This window comes from Lynx rufus, unplaced genomic scaffold (assembly GCF_022079265.1).
Source record: "Lynx rufus isolate CCGP_SWC_20201006 ecotype Redwood Valley unplaced genomic scaffold, mLynRuf1.p SCAF_2, whole genome shotgun sequence".
Taxonomy (NCBI): domain Eukaryota; kingdom Metazoa; phylum Chordata; class Mammalia; order Carnivora; family Felidae; genus Lynx; species Lynx rufus.
This window is the reverse complement of record NW_025814834.1, coordinates 34,140,321-34,162,141: the sequence shown is the minus strand read 5'-3', so window position 1 is coordinate 34,162,141 and position 21,821 is coordinate 34,140,321. Positions and strand designations below refer to the sequence as shown.

Here is a 21,821-nt window from a genome sequence, read left to right as displayed (position 1 = left end):
CACAAAATTCTTGAAAAATTGGCAAGCTCAGGAAAACTATTTTGCAAAGTAAAAGAAATAGTATAGGTTACCTTTAACAAAACTATGCCTGTTTTGTGTGTGTGTGTTTTGTTTTGTTTTGTTTTGAGAGAGAGAGAACACAAGTGGGGGAGAGGGGCAGAGGCAGAGAGAGAGAATCTTAACAGGCTCCATGCTCAGTATGGAGCTGGATGTGGGGCTTGATCCCACAACCCTGGGATCATGACCTGAGCTAAAATCAAGAATGGGATGCTCAACTGACTGAGCCACCCGGGTACCCCATGGTTTTTTTTTTGTAAGCTATGCTTAAAGAACTATCTTCAATACTCAAGACTTAAGCAAAATAAAATTCTGAAGATTAAAACTAAAGGTTAAAAAATATACAGCATAGAGGAAATGTTCTAAGATTTCACTAAAATTTAACCAATGTCATAAAACTTTTAGGACTAACAACTCATCAATGAATCCCACATCTGAATGAAACAGTGCTGCTTGTTTTAAAGAAAACTTTGAGATACATTTAAGATTCTAAGAAGCTTTTTAAAAAATATATTGATTTTGAGAGAGGGGGAGGGGAAGAGGAAGAGAGGAGAGAGAAAATCCCACTCTGATAGCACAGAGCCCAATGCCAGACTCAATTTCACCAAAGGTGAGATCATGACCTGAGCTGAAATTAAGGCTCGTGATGCTTAACTGACTGAGCCACCCAGGTGCCCCTAAGATTCTAAGAAGCTTAACTGTAAAAAGAAGCAAACTCTTAGCATAGCAAGCTCTGGTGTGAGAGGAAGTTTAATAAAGCGAAGTCTGAAGCCAGACTGACTCCATTCCCAGCTCCACTATTTACTAGTTCTAGGACCTTAAGAAAGTTCTTTTACCTAACAGTACCTGTTTTCTCATCTGTAAAATGAGGATGATAATAAGAGTATATATACTTTGAGGGGTTGTTATAAAGACTAAATAAGTTAATCCATGCAAAAACAATTAGGGTTTACATAAGAAGAAAGGAGAGAGGGAAATAAAAAAAAAAAAAGGTACTCTCTGGACTGAACATTTGCATCCTCTCAAAATTCATATGTTGAAGCCTTCTCCCCAGTGTGATGGTATTTGTAGGTGGGGTGTAGGGGAGGCAATTAGGTCATAAGGGTGGAGCCCTCATGAATTGGATTAGTGCCCTTCTAAGAGACATAAAAATCTCTCTGTTCCCTCTGCCATGTCACTATATAATGAGAAGATGGCCATCAGGGAATCAGAAAGCAGGCTCTCACCAGACCCCAGATCTGCCAGCACCCTCATCTTGAACTTCCCAGCCTCCAGAAAGGTGAGAAATGAATGACTGTTGTTTAGGCCACCATATCTATGGTAATTTGTTATTTCAGCCCAAGCTAAGACCAGGTAGAAGAGGGTAGATGAGAGGAGAAGAGCAAGACAGAGAAAAATGCACGTGTGATAAACACTCAGAACCTCAGACAGTTAAGATCTTAGGAAAGAAGACCTCAAGATTATGAATTTTCCAGTAAGTTGTTTCTTTAAAAAACACCAATATAGCCCATGGTATATAAATAGAATACTGTAAAATATCCAATAAAAAGACACTGCATTTGCTTCTTTCTCATCCCCTAAAAAAAAGAACATAATTAGTGTAAATTATTTGAAGCTGTAAAAAGGCAATTTTATATCTAGAAGAGAACTTTAACATTACCTGTATGGAAAAATACTTTATGTCATCAAACTTAATTATAGTGTTCTTCTCATCACTTTGGGGTAGCAAGCTACACATTTTTGTACATTTTACAATGTTGTTTATAGAGATGCGAATGAACAAATTACTGTAATATTGTAAACCAACTGAAAATACACAGATATTTAGGAAGCAAATTATATTGTAATGGTACAATAACACATTATATAATTAATTCATTAAACAATTCAGATGAAACCTAAGAATTAAGCAAATAAATAGGATAATTGTAGAGCATATTAAACAATTTTAAAAGTCTTTAAAAATAGTATTTCTTCCCATCAATAGTAGGCACAAATAGGAAGATTGCTTATTCTTTAGTCACTTCTAATATTTTCTAATATTTCTAATATACTAGTCATTTATATTTCTATCCTCACATTTCCATTATAATTTTTTGCAAATGTTTCTATATGTTATTAAGGTGATTAAACATTTGAAATATATAGTTAAAAACTTCTCTAAGCATAATTATGTAGAAATTCAAAAATTCAGAAAAGTCACTTGAGAGTAATTTATTTTTAACATTAAGACAACAAAATTTAAAGCAGTTTTCTATTCTCTCATTCATTTCACTATATACTTATTAAAACTATACAATATTTTTGGGGCGCCTGGGTGGCGCAGTTGGTTAAGCGTCCGACTTCAGCCAGGTCACGATCTCGCGGTCTGTGAGTTCGAGCCCCGCGTCAGGCTCTGGGCTGATGGCTCAGAGCCTGGAGCCTGTTTCCGATTCTGTGTCTCCTTCTCTCTCTGCCCCTCCCCCATTCATGCTCTGTCTCTCTCTGTCCCAAAAATAAATAAACGTTGAAAAAAAAAAAAAAACTATACAATATTTTTATTTTTCATAGCACTCCATGAATTAAAACAATTTTGTTTTTATGATTTAATTAATTTTATTTTAAAATCTCTTTGTATAGAATTCTCTTCAATAACTTTTACATAAAAGACAAACACAAACTCTTCATAACAAGACTGGTTTTATGTCATGATAAATCTAATAATGAGAAATCCATTTAAGTAAAGGCACCAAGATAAATCCTTTAAACAATGTTTAAACAGCACAATTATTCCTTAGAAATAATTAGTATTATCATCTAAGATATATAATTCTTCTTTAACTTATATGGTGATTGAGGTGGATTACAGATAGCTGAAAAGCTTTTTTGTCACTTTGCACATCAAAAAGTGGAGATTATTTTCCTCTACTCTTCAGTCCGGCCCTGTGACTACTTTAAAATGCAGTGGACATGACCAGGGCTGAGTCTAGGACAGAGTAAGAGAGGCATCAGTCAGGGTCCAAAATTTAAGGGGACACCAAAAACTTTAGTAATCAAAATAATATATTAAGGTAATATTTTTTAAAAATCAAAATTAATGCAGAAAAAACATATGATGAAAAGACAAGCCCTCGGGACTCCATGGAAAGAGAGAAAGGTCTAACCATTTCAGCTTTCCAGCTAAGTTCAGTCTTCCAGGAATCTTCACTAAAGCACCAAACATGTAAATGAGCCATTTTAGATATTCCAGCCCTTCTGAACTGCCAGATGACTGCAGCACCTGCTGTGTAATGTGAAGCAGAATTGCCACCTAGTGAATGCACATAGTGATTGATAATAAAATAGTTAATGTTTTAAGCCACTAAGTCTTGGAGTGTTTTGTAATGTAGCAATATTTAACTGAAACAGATGCATGATCATGCTATGTTTCTTAAATCAAAAGAAAGGATACTCTTAGGCGTGAAATGTCTGCAGTTCTTTACATGAATAGCAAGGCAGCCAACCTAAAAACAATCAAAATAAAAACATAGCACATGAGTTTTTAAAAGTTAACTTTTTTCCATTTTACTCTAAACCAAACCATATATATTTTTAAAAGCTCCTCTTTGCTAGTTTTTCTAAAAAAAAAAATATTGTTTCTCATTAGAAATATCTATTTAATGGAAAACACCAGAAAACAGAAATACAGAAGAAATATAGGCAGGATTTATGCAAAGTAAAACTAAAATGAACACAAAGAAGAAAAAAAAAGAGGATCATTATTAACTTAAATCCAACCATCACTCTTCGAATCATTTATTTTATATTAGGTGAAAACTGACAAAATGTAGCATCTTAAATATAATAAGAAGAAATATGCCTTGCTTCAGATAAGCTTTTTTATCTAGTATCCTAAAACCACTTTATTCATTCAACAATCATTCATCCACTATACTGTGCCAAGGGCTCTGAAACATTCATTTTCTCTTGTACAAGTTGTTTCTAAATGTTAAAGAAAATTCTATCTTGTGTTTAAGCATGAAACCAAATATAAAATGAATACAGGAATTTTTGAATACTGTTATGTATTATTAGCTGAATACATTTATCCATGTTAGGTCTTAAAAACCAAGTAAAAACAACTGCAATATTATATTAAACACTGTGAAACAAAATATATGGCCCAATGGTATTTTTAAATGTATATAAGTAATTTTAAGGATTCGGAATGGCTTTAAAACAATACAGAAAAAAAATTAGCATTCAATATTTAATTAGAAGACTACAGTATGTGAATGATGAAATCCTGAGAAGATAATACTGTGGTCTACTTCTTAAGGAAACATAGATATGAAATGTTATTTTAAAGGGAAAATTCAAAGTTTTCCAATGCAAAGGGGTATAATGCGTATTACACAATCTAGGTGGGATTTTAAATGGTACTTCCATAGGTGATCCCATGAATTTTTTTTTCTTAAAATTTTTAATGTTTATTTATTTAGAAGGGAGAGAGAGACAGAGTGTGAGCAGGGGAGGGGCAGAGAGAGAGGGAGATACAGAATCAGAAGAAGGCTCCAGGCTCCACGCTGTTAGCAAAGAGTGCAATGCGGGGCTCAAACTCACGAACTGTGAGATCATGAAGTTGAAGTTGGATGTTTAACCAACTGAGCCACCCTGGTGCCCCAAACTGTTTTTATTTCTTAAAACTGGAGTTATACATGAAGTAGGTAAAACAGGCAAGTATAGCTACAATTCTAGATTGTATAATTCTACGCTTTAACATTCTGCCATAAGTCATTGCTTGCCTGCCAAGTGTTTCAACATGAAGCCATGAACAACTACCCTAACTTTCTTTATATTTCAATAGTTCTTCATACTTTTACATAACAGAACCATAAAAAAGAAAAAATTCTATTCAAGTACAGAAAAATATTTAACAGGCAAAAATATAATAATGCGCATTGACAGGCTATGGGTAACATATGTTGCCACAGATTTTGAGACCCATCTGTGGGTCAAAGCACTAACCATGTCAACACTTTCACCCAACCCCCCAACACACATTAGAACAGTAAAGCAATAAGAAGGGTGTTCACTAAAGCACTTTATGTGCCCAATTTTAAGATAGCTTTTTCACCATTTTTTCTGAAAAAGGGATCTATCAGAATGAGGAATAGAGTGTTTTGATATAATTATCATTGCAGACACATGTACAAACCTTGCCAAATACCTCAGAATGAGTCACAGAAGTTTCAAAAAGAAAGTGATGTGACAAATCCTACACTGAGAGGAGCTATCACATGCCAAACATCTGTCAGATATTTCCAACTGACTTTTTTTTAATTATTTTTTTTTAATTTTTTTTCAATGTTTATTTATTTTTGGGACAGAGAGAGACAGAGCATGAACGGGGGAGGGGCAGAGAGAGAGGGAGACACAGAATCGGAAGCAGGCTCCAGGCTCTGAGCCATCACCCCAGAGCCTGATGCGGGGCTCGAACTCACGGACCGCGAGATCGTGACCTGGCTGAAGTCGGACGCTTAACCGACTGCGCCACCCAGGCGCCCCTCCAACTGACTTTTAAGAGAAGTTTATTAATGTCTAGCAATATGTAATTCAAATAAGGCAAATACAAACTACAAAGTTAGGAAGTGTGAATGAAGTCAAAATACTAGTTCTAAAGAAATGTAGAAGTCCTATTCAAGAGTATGGATTACGGAAGTGACTATGTCAACAATAATGGACATGCTTACAGCCCAAAGGCATTTCAAAGAGTCTTTTTCTAAGTTTAGATTTGGACAGTGAAGGCTTATACTCCAACTTTCATTGTGATGTAGGAAAGTGCTGTATAATTACATGGATAAATGCTCATTTTGTAAAAGAAAAATAAAAAGAAAAAAGTATATATTAATACAGTCTTACTGTTTCTCCCAAAAAAAAACGTGGTGTTAAATTCATCATATATTTTTAATCAAAAAAATGTACAGTATATGATAGGATCTAGAGAAGAGAGATGAGAGAAACTCTCACTTCATACCCATTAACTATTCTAATGATGTTCACAAATAAAGACGGCTGTAAAAGAATTCCACATTTGCTAGTTCTAAATATACATAGATCCTCATGTCCTATACTCCATAGCACCCAAAAGAAAAAACAGATTTTTCTACTTCTCAGCGTAGACATTAGATCCTACCTGTGTGTTTGTGTGTATATGTATAATTCATGAGCGTGTTTCCCTTTTGTTCCTGGGACTTACTATTTTGGGGATAAGGGAGAGGTGTGGAGTCAATTTTCAAATTGTAGCTCAAAGGCTCCTAAATCTGACAATATAATCACTTGACAAGCACAATAAAAATACTGATTCTTAGGCCCCATTCTCAGATTCCAAGTTAGCAGATTTTAAGAGGGGGCCAAGAATCAATGTTTTGAATAAGTATCCTAGGTGACTCTGATGTACCTAGAGTTTGGGAATTCAGTTTTGAATTAGAAAACATTTTTTTGCCTGTGAATCAAGATGTTTTCCCTAATTTCAGTGATTAGAATGCTTTTCTAACTCAATGAAAAAATGAAAAATTCACAAATATGTTATCAGAAATATTTTCTACATATACTTTTTGATAATCAAATAATAAATGTTAACTAGTCTTCACATAAAATAAGAAATAATTTGTACAGGTTTACTAAGGATTAGTCACACATACCACATCCCCAAATGGTACCAAAGTTGGCACTTGAGGTGTTACTTCCAGTTCTTCACTTTCAGACCCTCTAAGAGTTTTTCTCAGCATCTACAATGTAAATAAATTAATATAAGACTTTAGGAGGCAAAGAAAAACTAGATAAAAGTTTACTTCAACAAATATTTTGAGTATCTAGTATTTATCAGGTATTAGTCTAGGCAGTAGAATATAACTAGAAAACTCATCCCTACCCTCAATAAGTTTATCAATAAATTAACAGAGAAGCAAAATGTAAACAATTAAATATAAGATCATTAAAGGAGTCATGAGAGAGGAAAGAAGTGTATGATACCATGAATAATGAACTCTCCTTGCTAACTAAAACTGACCATCATTACCACATCTTAGTCTCAATCTGATGTGGACTTGAGACCATATCCCACAGAGGACAGTGATCGTGCTTGCAAGTAAGTTATCCCAATATTCACCCAGTTCATCAGCCACTGAAGGAATTGGAATTTAATCCTTTGGAATAGTAGGTACATAGGAATGGAGCAATGGGCAAATGGCTTTGGTTCTTAGTTGTGTGATTTCCTCCAGACTAATTTCACTAACTAATATTTGTGGGTTGAATTTAACTTTGTTCTTAAGGGCTCTGGTCACTACACATGATGGTTAGCTTTTAAAAATTTCAAGACATTTTAGTATAGATTTTAAAAGAGAAAGAGCATTAAAGTGAATGGAGGGGAATGGCAAAGGAACTAGGGAAAAACCTACTAAAAACCTAACCTGAAAAGGAGAATTGTATTTATCCCCAACTTTTGCTAACTTGAATCAATATGGCCTTACTTATAAACATTAACTTCCCAGGAGTCTGTTGGTATGTGCCTTTTTAAGAATTGTTCTGTTTTTGATGTATATAATAAATCCCTAGTTATGTTGAAATTTTTGCTTCAAAGTAAATAACAAACGCTTTGGTTGTACTGAAAAAACTTGTTGTATAGGTCTTAGATCATTTTGCTATCATTGCCATCGCTGCATCTGACTGGTTTAATGGACTTTACATATATGATTTTTATGTATTTGTATAATTTGTAGTTTAAGATAACTGAGTGACAATCACTATGTTGTAACAAAACTATCAAACTGTGGTACATTACATGTGTATTTAATGTGGACTCTCAACTTTCTATGGACCCTCTTATTATGGAAGTCTACTTTGAATGTGGTTTTTAATAAATACAAAATAATTGGGGAGGAGGAGTAATTCCTTTAGAATACTGAGTCTCAATTTATCCTTAATTATGTGGCAAAAATATTGCCTTGCCCCTCAGATCACTACCTCTTTACTTTTCCTTCCTCATCTGAGCAGAGTTGTCTTCAGTGACAGCAACACAAGCAAAACAATTCTTTGCCAAAATTCCATCAGAATCTTGAGTAAAAGTTCTGAAGACTAGTCTCATAAGGCCTACTTATACCACCTAGAATTTCTCCTGAACCTGCAGAGAATTTTTATTTCAGTTAATTCCACTATGCCTTCCACTATGAAAGGCCCCTTATTCAAAGCCCCTTGAATAAAAGTCTCTCGCAATACCTCTGTACATTCACTCACATTGTTCTCTGTATTTCATCCCCAGTGACTTTTTTGACTACTCTCCTCCGTTCTAGTTTTCTTTGAAAACCCACCAGCCTACACACTTACCTTTTCCCCCATATATTTCTACTTCCTAGTCCTAATGGAAACCTTAATTAATGTCCTTACGTTAATTAACATTTACTAATGTGGTGGCATAACTATATGCCTGGCACTGTGCTGATTCTCCTTTGAAGTGTTCTTGCCTTTAATGAGTTCAGCCTGGAGTTTAAGAGAGATAAGTGAAGAAAACAATTATTGCTTCTCTATAAGAATAACAATTGCTGGGAGCGCCTGGGTGGCTCAGTTGGTTGAGCATCCGACTTCAGCTCAGGTCATGATCTTGTGGTCTGTGAGTTCGAGCCCCACGTCGGGCTCTGTGCTGATAGCTCAGAGCCTGGACCCTGTTTTCCAATTCTGTGTCTCCCTCTCTCTCTGCCCCTCCCCCACTCATGCGCGCGCGCGCGCGCGCGCGCGCGCTCTCTCTCTCTCTCTCTCCCTCCCTCTGTCAAAAATAAACAAACATTTAAAAAAATTTTTTTAAAAACCTAGATGCCTTCCATTTCATAAAAAAAAAAAAGAAAAACAATTGCTGAAAAAACAGAATTTTATCTTTATTTTTTCTTTATTGAACCCAGATCTCCTACGTGGGAAAAAGAATAACTTAATTTGATTGGTTAGACCCTCCCATTCATTGTGCAAACTACAAGTGCCTGGAATTATTAACTCTATAAAATATTTAAGTCCTCTTTTCCCCGCCCAAGCTCAGGAGCAATGACTCTCTTTCACCCTCTGTGGTTCTGTTCCCATGAAACAATGACATTCACAGCAGAGCCCAGGGATTATCCCCTAGAGTATGGAAAAAAATATTAGAATTTAACAATTTTCTTTAACCATAAAGTAAGCATATATAACTGACTATAAGCAGTAGAAAAATATTCTGAGGCAAAGTGTGAGTTTGATGTTGAGAGAGGCGCATATCATTGCCTTCATGAGTTCTAGATATTTCATTTGCCAGTTAAGTGTATTGACCAATTCACACTACCTTAAGTAACATATTCAGTGTGCTTTACAAATAGACAAGAGCTGATCATAAAAAATTTCATGGCAAAATATTTTTAAAAGTTGGCAAACATAAAGACTTACTGTGTACTTTGGTTTTACAAAAAGACAAATGTTCCATATAAACTTTTTTGTAATGACAAAGATTTATCAGCAGTATGTAAACTAGCAAATGTTTTAAAATATGTATTTCTTAATCTGTCTTTTCAGAATAGGGTAGTTACATTTTAATGAGTATCAAAATAACTATCTTTTTGAAATGAACTAATGTGGAGAATATTTTGAAAACTATTGGAAATATTTTCATCTAATGTAATTTTGTGTGTGTGCAAATGTGCTATGATCCCTACAAGCTCAAGGTATCACACTTTAAAAACTTAGAAACAATTTCCTTGTTTGTTTAAAAAATCTCACAAAGAAAGGGTTTGAGCAGATTAGACCATTTTTCCTTTTTTTTTTTTTTTAATTTTTTTTCAACGTTTTTTATTTATTTTTGGGACAGAGAGAGACAGAGCATGAACGGGGGAGGGGCCGAGAAAGAGAGAGACACACACAGAATTGGAAACAGGCTCCAGGCTCTGAGCCATCAGCCCAGAGCCCGACGCGGGGCTCGAACCCACGGACCGCGAGATCGTGACCTGGCTGAAGTCGGACGCCCAACCGACTGCGCCACCCAGGCGCCCCATTTTTCCTTTTAAATATAAAAAAAATGGAATGCCTTCCAATTAGTTTGCCAGAACTAATTACTCAGAAAAGATAACATTTTACTGATAAAATCTGGACTAAAAACTTCGCATAATAAAAATGAAAAATGAGAATGTGGGGGTGCCTGGCTGGCTCAGTCAGAAGAGCATGCAGCTCTTGATCTTGGGGTTGTGAGTTCAAGCCCCACACTGGGTGTAGAGATTGCTTAAATAAATAAATATTTAAAAAGAAAAAGAAAAAGGAGTAATGTGGTTTACTAATAAGCACAACCAAGATGCACCTCTTCCACTTGAAATTTCGAATCTTTGAAAGTATCTTTTTCAAATATAATAGCATTAAAAACAATATACTGATATAAATTTGCCTTAGCACCGGACCTTCAAATCACTACATCACAAATACTAAATCATGCTTTTCAAAATAGTAATGCTTATTGAATTCTGTACCACTAATAATAAAATGGAAATCATTTTTAGAAATATTGGTTATCATTTTTAATTTTTTGTATATTGTAGATTTTACATAGTAAATTACAGCACATTTATGTAATATATAAATAAATATGCAAACACTGGTGACAGATGTTCACATGTTTTTTACTGATAAGATTGTATATACTGATACAGAGTCACATCTAAATGCCCATAATTTGTCTCACTTTCCTAAATCTGACTTCAGGGGGCTTTAAGCTGCAGTTTCTATGCATATTTCAACTAGGCACAGTCTGCTAAGAATGAAACAGGTTCACCTTCTCCATTTCATACATGCTGCCTTCAATTTGAGATGGAGGTAGGAGTTCCATTAAGTTTCCCATTTAGACTCATTACAGAAAGCCTTAGATAAAGCTGATACTTAGTTCTTCATTTGATTGTCCACTTTTTAGCAAATACTAATGGCCACAACCCTGGAGCAAAAGAGGAGCAAGAGGTAAGATTCCAGTACCAAGCCCCATACAGAATGCCTAAGAAGTATATCAGGGTACCTGGGTGGCTCAGTCAGTTAAGTGTCCGACTCTTGACCTCAGCTCAGGTCTTGATCTCAGGGTCATGAGTTCAAGTCCCACATTGGGTTCTGTGCTGGGAACCTTCTTAAATAAAGCCTACTTAAGAAAAAAAAAAAGAAGAAGAAGAAGAGGTATCTCATAAACACCTGGCAAACAAGGGGAGTGGGGAGAAAGAGTGTTAGGGAAAGAAGTGATGATATGTCAAGTGGGTTGCAAGAGGAAAATAGTTAAGAACTACAAGGAGAGAAGCCTAGACAGAATAAGTAAGTGTAAAAGCATAAAGAAGCAAGGCATAGTTTTATTACTTTATTATATTATATTTGTATAACATACATAGGTATATTATACTGAGATACATATACTTATGTACAATAATATACATATTTACATATAAACATATAAATACTATGTTATGCTTATGTATTACTTATATATTTATATGTTCTATGTAAATATTGCATCACAATATATATATACAGTTGGTCATCAAACAACATAAATTTGAACTGCATAGGTTCATTTATACATGATTTTTTTCAATATACAATTGAATATTCAATATACAATATTCAATATACAATACTATATGAATGTATATATGAATGAATATTCATATATTCATTCATATACATATGAATGTATATTCATTCTATATGAATATGTATATATGAATATACAATATTCAATATACAATACTATAAGTGTATTTTCATTTTCTTACGATTTTCTTGACATTTTCCTTTCTCTAGCTTATTTTATTGTAAGAATATAGTACACAATAAATATTAGCATGCAAAATATGTGTTAATCAACTGTTTATATTATCAGTAAAGCTTCCAGTCAACAGTAGACATTAGTAGTAAATTTTGGGGGAATCAAAAGTTATACATGGATTTTTCAACTGCATGAGGATCAGTGTCCCTGACCCCCATACTGTTCAAGAGTCAACTCAAAATAATTCATCTCTTCAAACTGAACTATAGTTTCAATGCAACCAAAATCAAAGTCCTAATAAGTTTTCCTAAAGAAATTGATGAACTTTTCCAAAAACTAAAATGGAAATGGAAAGACCAAGAATAGCCAAAACTATCTTGAAGAAAAACAAAATGAAGTATTTAAAAATTAAAGAATTAAGGACATTATTTCTTAATGTCTGAAGGCATTAGCAAAAATATAGATAAATGCACCAAAGAAACTGATTAGAGTCTAGAAACAGACCCACACATGGGTATTTCATTTGTGACAAAGTTGGTACTGCAGAATAGGGGAGAAAAAACAATCTAAGGTAGGTCAAGTATTAATCACCATGAAAAAAATACAGAAAGAAAGAATACAAGAATAAAAGGAAGGAGGTGAGAGAGAGAGAGAAAAGAAAAGAAAACCTGACTTGTATCTCACACCACACACAAAAAAATCAGTTACAGGTGAACTGTTGATCTCAATGTCAAAGGAAAAACAATTACAAGATAATACAAGAGAATATTTTCATGCGGCTGAGGAAGAAGCTCTTCAAAACAATGCAAAGAGCAATAACCATAAAGAAAAAAGTTTGATACATTAAACTACACTAAATTTAATAACTTTTGCTTATCAAAAGATGTCATACATAAGATATTTGGGAGAATATTTGCAACATGTATAGTATAACTGACAAAGAGCCTGTAATTAGAATATATATACAAACTTATAGAAATTAGTTAAGAAAAAGTCAAACAATCCAAGAGAAAAATAAGTATTTCACAAAAGACTTTATATGATGGCTAATAAACATTTGGAAGGGAACTCACCCTCATTAGTCATCAGGGGAAAAAAGTTAACACCACAAAGAGATACCATTAACACATTTCTTGGATGGTTAAAAATAAAGAGACTGACAATATCAGGTGGCAAGGATGTGGAGTAACTAGAATTCTTATACAGAATATAAATTGGTCTATCTTCTTTGAAAACCTGTTTGGTATTATGTACTGAAGTTGAGCATATATATAATTATGATCCAGAAATTCCGCTACTAGATATGTCCTCAACAGCATACCTCTACTTCTCTCTTACAAAGACATTTGTGATTACATATGTGATTACAAATTACATTTACGGCCCAACTCAATCCAAGATAATCTCCCCATATCAAAATCCTAATCATTGCATCTGCAAAGTTCATTGCCATATAAGGCAATATAAACTATTACAACCATAAATAATTTTATACTAACAAATTACACAATTTAGATGAAATGGAAAAATTCCTAGAAAGACACAAATTACCAAAACTGATCCAAGAAGAAGAAAGAATAACTGAAAATACCTATAACAAGAAATTGAATTTGTAATTAAAACTCTTCCTAAAAAGAAAAACCCAGGCCCATATTGTTTCACTGGTGAATTCTACCAAATACTTAAAAGAAGAAATTACAACAATCTTTCACAAACTCTTTCAGGAAAAAAAAGTGGGAGGAGGAGGTAGAGGAAGGAAACTTCCCAAGATATTCTATGAGGTCAGTTTTATGTTCATACGAAAGACAGACAGACATCACAAGATGAGAAAACAACAGATTACCATCCCTCATGAATACAGAGGCAAAAATCCTCAACAAAATATGAGGAAACCATATCCAGCAACAGACAAAAAAGGACCATGTGCTATGACAGAGTGGGATTTTCCCATCTGAAAATCAATTAATGTAATAAGCCATATTAATAAATACGTCCAATCAAGAAAAATCACACGATCATTTCAAAAGATGCAGAAAATGTATTTGACAAAATCTAAAATGCATTTTTGTTTTTTGAGAGAGAGAAAGCTGGGGAGAGGGGCAGAGGTTGAGAGAATCTTAAGCAGGCTGCATGCTCAACACAGAGCCTGATGCGGGGCTCGATCCCAAGACCCTGGGATCATGACCTGAGTAAAAATCAATTTGGGTACTCAACCGACTAAGCCACCCAGGAGCCCCTAAAATGCATTCTTAATAAAAACTCTGAACAAACTAGGAATAGAAAGGAACTTACCTAACAACACACTTCGATGGTGAAAGACTAAATGCTTTCCCCCTAAGATTGGTAAGGCAAATGTTCACTCTCGCTACTTTTAATCAACATTGGACTGTAGGTTATATCCAATGCAGTCCAACAAGAAAACGAAATAAAAAGTATCCACATTTAAAAGAAAGTGGTAAAACTAGTCTTTATGTGCAGGCATTAAAATCCTGTGCACTAAAACTAATAAACAAGCTCAATGGAGTATCAGGATACAAGAACAAAATACAAAAATATCTCTTGTAGAGTATCTGACTGGCTCAGTAGGTTGGGCATCTGACTCTTGATTTCAACTCAGGTCATGATCCCAGGGGTGTGGAATTGAGCCCTGTTTTTTATAAAAAGATAAAAACGTAAAAAAATTTTTTAAATCTTTTGCATTTCTCTATAACAGTAATGAAAATAATTATATATGAAATAGCACCAAAATAAAAAATACTTAGGAATAAATTTAATAGAAGGAATGTAGTAATATTAACAGAAGAAACAATAAACAGAAGAAATATTAAGACTTGTACACTAAAAACTGCAAAACATTTCTGAATGAAATTAAAGAAGATCTAAATTCATGATAAATATTTCATATTCATGGATGGAAAGATTCAATACTGTTAATATATCCATTCTCAAAGCAATCTAGAGTCGAAAAATAAACCAACCACTAACTAACTTAATCAAGAAAAGAGGATAAAACACAATTAAGAGGTTCTGGTCCATGATGGTGACCTATAGGAAGAAAACCTTGAAAAACTCACTTCCTCCACAGAACACGCAAAATTACACCTACTAATAGAACAATTCCTCTTGAAGAAAATCTGAGGGCTGACTGAACAGCTTCTGAAAACCAAAGACAGAGAGAAGAGCAGGAAAACAGCAAGAGAAACAGAGCCACGGTAACAAAGGGGAAGTCCAAACCCCAGGATACTGCAAATGGCAGTAGGAAGGGATAATACTGAGGAACCTGGAACAGATTCCTGTTCTTAGGCACAGAAAAAAAGCTGCAGTTTAAAAGAGCAACTAGTATATAAAAGAGACAACAAAGCCTAGACCACAGCAGTGTCCAGACATGATAATGGGTAGGTCTAGTTGTCACAGCAAACTTGTGATCTCAGCAAGCCCTTGGTCTACAAGACCACTCTAGCCCCAATTGCACTGGGGCACAGCAAAACAAAACAAAACAAAACAAAACAAAACAGGATTTAAAAGAGCCAAGGAGCTCTCTCCCCCTCCAACTTAAAAGCCCACAACAAAGAAGGGTCTGGACACCATAACTAGTGGATCCTGATGCCATAACTGGCAGTCCCACTTGTCACAGTGAGCTTGTGACCTCAGCAAGGCCAGGATCTGAAAGCCCACCTGAGCCCTGATTGTACTGGGGCACGGTGGCGGAGGGGGGGTGGGGGAAGCTATGGTTTAAAAGGACCAAGGGGCTGTGGGGATAATCTCTTCCTCTCCCCCTTAAAATCCCAGATGGATAGAAAATTAGGTAGGTTGTATATTTGGGACCTTTCTTGCTTCTTGAGATAGGCCTTAATTGCAATGTATTTTCCTCTTAGGACTGCCTTTGCTGCATCTCAAGAGGATTGGACTGTCATGTTTTCCTTTTCATTTGCCTCCATGTATTTTTAAATTTCTTCTTTAATTTCCTGGTTAACCCATTCATTCTTTAGTAGGATGTTCTTTAACCTCCACGTATTTGAGGGCCTTCCAAATTTTTTCTTGTGGTTGATTTCAAGTTTCATACCATTGCAATCCGAAAATATGCATGGTTATGATCTCAATATTTTTGTACCTGTTGAGGGGTATGACCCAACATGTGATCTATTCTGGAGCCTGTTCTATGCGCACTCGAGAAGAATGTGTATTCTGCTGCTTTAGGTTAAAATGTTCTGAATGTATCTGTTAAGTCAATCTGGTCCAATGTGTCATTCAGAGCCATTGTTTGCTTGTTGATTTTCTGCTTAGATGATCTGTCCATTGTTGTAAGTGGAGTATTAAAATCTCCCACAATTATGGTATTATCAATAAGTTTGCTTATGTTTGTGATTAATTGATTTATATATTTAGGTTCTTTCAGGGGACATAAATATTTACAATTGTTAGCTATTCTTCATGGATAGACCCCTTAATTCTGATACAGTGATCTTCTTCATCTCTTATAGTCTTTGTTTTAAAATCTAGCTTGTCTGATATAAGTATGCTTCCTCTGGCTTTCTTCTAATGTCCATTAGTATGATAGGTGGTTTTGCGTCCCCTCACTTTCAATCTTCAGGTGTCCTCAGGTCTAAAATTAGTCTCTTACAAGCAACATATAGATGGATCTTGTTTTAAAGGAGCTAGAAAAGGAGCAGCAAATAAAGCCAAAGCCAGGAGAAGAAGGGATATAATAAAGATAAGAGCAGAAATAAATGAAATAAAATCCAAAAGAAGAAAAAAAGAACAGACCAGTGAAACTAAGAGCTGGTTTTTGAAAGAAAAAAAACAATATTCCTGGGATGCAGGACTGGTTCATTATTCACAAATCAATGTGATACACCACATTAATAAAAGAGAAGATAAGAACCATATGATCCTATCAACATTTGATAAAACCCTAGCCATACTTCTCAAAAAGAAAGAGGACCCAAATAGGTAAAATCATGAATGAAAGAGGAGAGATCACAACCAACACCACAGAAATATAAACAATTATTATAGAATGCTATTAAAAATTATATACCAACAAGCTGGACGATCTGGAAGAAATGGACAAATTCTTAGACACTCACACACTACCAAAACTCAAACAGGAAGAAATAAATAATTTGAACAGGCCCATAACCAGCAAAGAAATTGAATTCGTTTATCAAAAATCTCCCAATAAGAGTCCTGGGCCAGATAGCTTCCCAGGGGAATTCTTTTTTTTTTTTCTTTTTAAATATATGAAATTTATTGTCAAACTGGTTTCCATACAACACCCAGTGCTCATCCCAAAAGATGCCCTCTTCAATACCCATCACCCACCGACCCCTCCCTCCCACCCCCCATCAGCCCTCAGTTTGTTCTCAGTTTTTAAGAGTCTCTTATGCTTTGGCTCTCTCCCACTCTAACCTCTCTTTTTTTTTTCCTTCCCCTCTCCCATGGGTTCCTGTTAAGTTTCTCAGGATCCACATAAGAGTGAAAACATATGGTATCTGTCTTTCTCTGTATGGCTTATTTCACTCAGCATAACACTCTCCAGTTCCATCCACATTGCTACAAAGGGCCATATTTCATTCTTTCTCATTGCCACTTAGTACTCCATTGTGTATATAAACCACAATTTATCCATTCATCAGTTGAATTCTATCAGACATTTAAAGCAGAGTTAATATCTATTCTCCTCAAACTGTTCCAAAAAATAGAAATGTAAGAAAAGCTTCCAATCTCATTCTGTGAAGCCAGCATTACCTTGATTCCAAAACCAGACAAATACCCCACTAAAAAGGAGAATTACAGGCCAATAACCCTGATGAAACTGGAGGCAAAAATTCTCAACAAGATACTAGCAATTCAAATTCAACAGTACATTAAAAGAATTATTCACCATGATCAAGTGGGATTTATTCCTGGGCTGCAGGACTGGTTCAATACTCACAAATCAATGTGATATACCACATTACTAAAAGAAAGGATAAGAACCATATAATCCTTTCAACAGATGCAGGAAAAGCATTTAACAAAATACAGCATTGTTTTTTGATAAAAACCCTCAAGAAAGTAGGAATAGAAGGAACATATACGAAAGGCCCATAGCTAAAAACTGAGAGCTTTCCCCCTGAGATCAGGAGCACACAAGGGCATCCAATCTCACCACTGCTGTTCAACAAAGTACTGGATGTCCTAGCCTCAGCAATCAGACAATAAAAAGAAATAAAAGGCATCCAAATTGGCAAGGAAGAAGTCAAGCTTTCACTCTTTGCAGATGACATGATACTCTATGGAAAACCCACAAGACTCCACCAAAAACTGCTAGAGTTGATACAGGAATTCAACAAAGTCGCAGCATATAATATCAATGTACAGAAATAGGTTGCATTTCTATACACCAATAATGAAGGGGCAAAAAGAGATATCAAGGAACTGATCCCATTTACAATTGCATCAAAAACCATTAGATACCGGGGCGCCTGGGTGGCTCAGTCGGTTAAGCGTCGAACTTCGGCTCAGGTCATGACCTCACAGTTTGTGAGTTCGAGCCCCGCATCGGGCTCTGTGCTGACAGCTCAGAGCCTAGAGCCTGCTTCACATTCTGTGTCTCCCTCTCTCTCTGCCCCTTCCCTGCTCATGCTCTGTCTCTGTCTCAAAAATAAACATTAAAAAAAATTTAAAAAAGAACATTAGATACTTAGGAATAAACCTAAGCAAAGAGGTAAAAGATCTGTATGCTGAAAACTATAAAAAGCTTATGAAAGAAATTGAAAACACAAAGGAAAAAACATTCCATGCACATAGTTTGGAAGAACAAGTATTGTTAAAATATCTCAAAATATCTCTGCTACCCAAAGCAATCTACACATTCAATGCAATCCCTATAAAATAACACCAGCATTCTTCACAGAGCTAGAACAATTCTAAAATTTTTATGGAAACACAAGATCCCAAATAGTCAAAATAATGTTGAAAAGAAAAGCAAACCTTGAGGCATCACAACCCCAGACTTTAAGCTGTATTACAAAGCTGTAATCATTAAGACAGTATGGTACTGGCACAAAGACACATAAATCAATAGTATACAGAACCCAGAAATGGACCCACAAATATATGGCCAATTAATCTTCAACAAATCAAGAAAGAGTACCCAATGGAAAAAAGATAGTTGCTTCAGCAAATGGTGCTGGGAGAACTGGACAGTGACATGAAGAATGAAACTAGACCACTTTCTTGCAACATATGCCAAAATAAATTAAACATGGATCAAAGACCTTAATGTAAGACAGGAAACCATCAAAATCCTACAGGAGAAAACAGGCAGCGATACCTTTGACCTTGGCTGCAGCAACTTCTTACTTGACATGTCTCTGGAGGCAAGGGAAATAAAAGCAAAAATGAACTATTGGGACCTTATCAAGATAAAAAGCTTCTAAACAGCAAAGGAAACAATCAACCAAACTAAAAGGCAACTGATGGAATGGGATAAGATACTTGCAAATGACATATGAAATAAAATGTTAGTATCCAAAATCTATAAAGAACTTACCAAACTCAACACCCAAAAAACAAATAATCCAGTGAAGAAATGGGCAGAAGACATGAATAGACATTTTTCCAAAGAAGACATCCAGATGGCAAACAGACACATGAAAAGATGCTCAACATCACTCACCATCAGGCAAATACAAATCAAAACCACAATGAGATCTACCTTACACCTGTCAGAGTGGCTAAAATTAGCAACTCAGGAAACCATAGATGTTGGTGAGGATATGGAGAAAGGGGAACACTTTTGCACTGTTGGTGGGAATGCAAACTGGTGCAGCCACTCTGGAAAACAGTGTGGATGTTCCTCAAAAAATTAAAAATAGAATTACCCTATAACCTAGCAATTGCACTACTAGATATTTATCCAAATGATACAAAAATGTTGATTCAAAGGGGCACATGCACCCCAATGTTTATAGCAATGCTATCAACAACAGCCAAATTATGGAAAGAGCCCAAATGTCCGTCAACTGATGAATGGGTAAAGAAGATGAGGTATATAAATACAATGGAATACTACTTGGCAATGAAAAATAATGAAATCTTGCCTTTTGCAACAACGTGGATGGAACTAAAGGGTATTATGCTAAATGAAATAAGTCAGTCAGAGAAAGACAGATATCATATGATTCCACATTCAAATCTGGAATTTGAGAAACTCAACAGATGAACATAGGGGAAGGGAAGAAAAAATAAGATAAAGAGAGGGGGCAAACCATAAAAGACTCTTAAATACAGAGAACTGAGGGTTGCCCAAGGAGGAGAGGTGGGTGAGGGGATGGGTTAAATGAGTGATGGCACTCATTATTGTAGGTAATGCCCACATTACTGAGGGCACTTTTCAGGATGAGCACTGGGTGTCCTATGTAAGAGATGAATCACTGGGTTCTATCCTTGAAGCAAAGTCTACACTGTATGTTAACTCACTTGAATTAAAAAAAAAAAAAAGCCCAGACCAGAACAGGGTCTGGCTCACAATGAGCTCAAGACCTCAGTGAACCCAGAGTCTATAAGACCACACCAGCCTCTATGGAGCTGGGGCACAGAAAATAAGCTACATATATAAATTTTATTTAAATTATTTTTATTTTTTAAAAAATTTTAAATTTTTAAAATTAGTCTTATTTTTCTTTTTGTTCTTTTTGGGTTTTTTCTTTTATTTTTTCCTTCTTTTTGTAAAAAGCCACAGTTCCAAACAGTAAGTAGCATATATTGTCATACCTCCAGCCAGCCAGCAACCATCACCAAGCACACACAGTCTACATAGGGGACACCATATACAAAACTACTCCTTCAAGTTTAGGCGAAGTAGTCTTTCTGTCTAATCCATATAAACAAGATAGTCAAGCAAAATGGAGATACAGAAAAAATATGTTACAAAAGAAAGAACAGGAAAAAACTTAAGAAAAAATAAATAAATGAAACAGAGATAAGCAATATTCCTGATAAAGAATTTAAAGTAATGACTGCAAACAAACTCATTGGGCTGGAACAAAGAGGGAAGAACTCAGTGAGACTGTCAACATAGAGATAGAAAATATTAAAAAGAACCAATCAGAGTTGAAGAATACAATAACTGAAATAAACACACTAGAGGGAATCAACAATAGATCATAAAATGCAAAAGAAGCATCAGTGATCTAGACAAAAAGGTAATGGAAAACATGCAAGATGAACAGCAAAAAGAAAAAACAACTTTAATAAAAATGAAGATAGATTAAGAGATCTCTTGGACAACATCAAGCAAACAAGAATTACAGGAGTCCCAGAAGAATGAGAGAGACAGGTGTAAAAAATTATTAGAGGAAATAGTAACATTAAACTTCCCTAACCTAGCAATGGAAATAGACATCCAAGTCCAAGAAGCACAGAGAGTTCCAAACAAGATGAACCCAAGGAGGTCCATGTCACGGAATATAATACTTAAAATGTCAAATGCTGGGGAAGATCATGGAATAGGAGGACCCCGGGTTCACCCTGTCCCATGCACACACCTAGATAACACCCACATCAATGTAAATAACCCAGAAAATGACCGAAGACTGGCAGATCAGGTTTTCCAGAGTTAAATGTACAGAGGAGGCCAAATCAAGATGGTAGAAGGGCAGAAACACAGTCAAGAAACAAACTAATCTGTAAGACTGACTACAGGAGGGAGGGACAGCAGGCATGGAAGAGGAGGAGCAGCAAACCCCACACTCAGCACCCCAGGCATGGGTGACCACACTGGGAAGATGAATTCCTATAACATTTGACTCTGAAACTAGATGGGCTTAACTTTGCAAATTTTTATTATCAGTGAGGCTTAACATAGGAAACATTAAAAATGAGCATGCTCGGCTCTGTGAAAGCCAAAAGGCTATTAAAAACTGGGTCCCTGGCATTAAAAAGACAGTCTGACAAAAACCTCATCAAGTTACAGCACAGAAGCAGCAGTTTCTGAGGTACCTGGGGTATACAGGAAGAT

General features: G+C 35.4%; 1 protein-coding gene across 1 annotated transcript in view; it reads right to left on the bottom strand.

The window, feature by feature from the left end:
• C2CD6 (C2 calcium dependent domain containing 6) overlaps positions 1-21,821 on the bottom strand; it is a 175,524-nt gene that overhangs the window by 123,684 nt on the left and 30,019 nt on the right. Inside the window, exons 2-4 of the mRNA XM_047082235.1 lie at positions 6,720-6,806; positions 3,488-3,539; positions 1,718-1,863 (exon numbers count right to left, since the gene is read on the bottom strand). Coding sequence (XP_046938191.1) covers positions 1,718-1,863; positions 3,488-3,539; positions 6,720-6,806 — 285 coding nt within the window. The remainder of the gene's footprint in view (positions 1-1,717; positions 1,864-3,487; positions 3,540-6,719; positions 6,807-21,821) is intronic.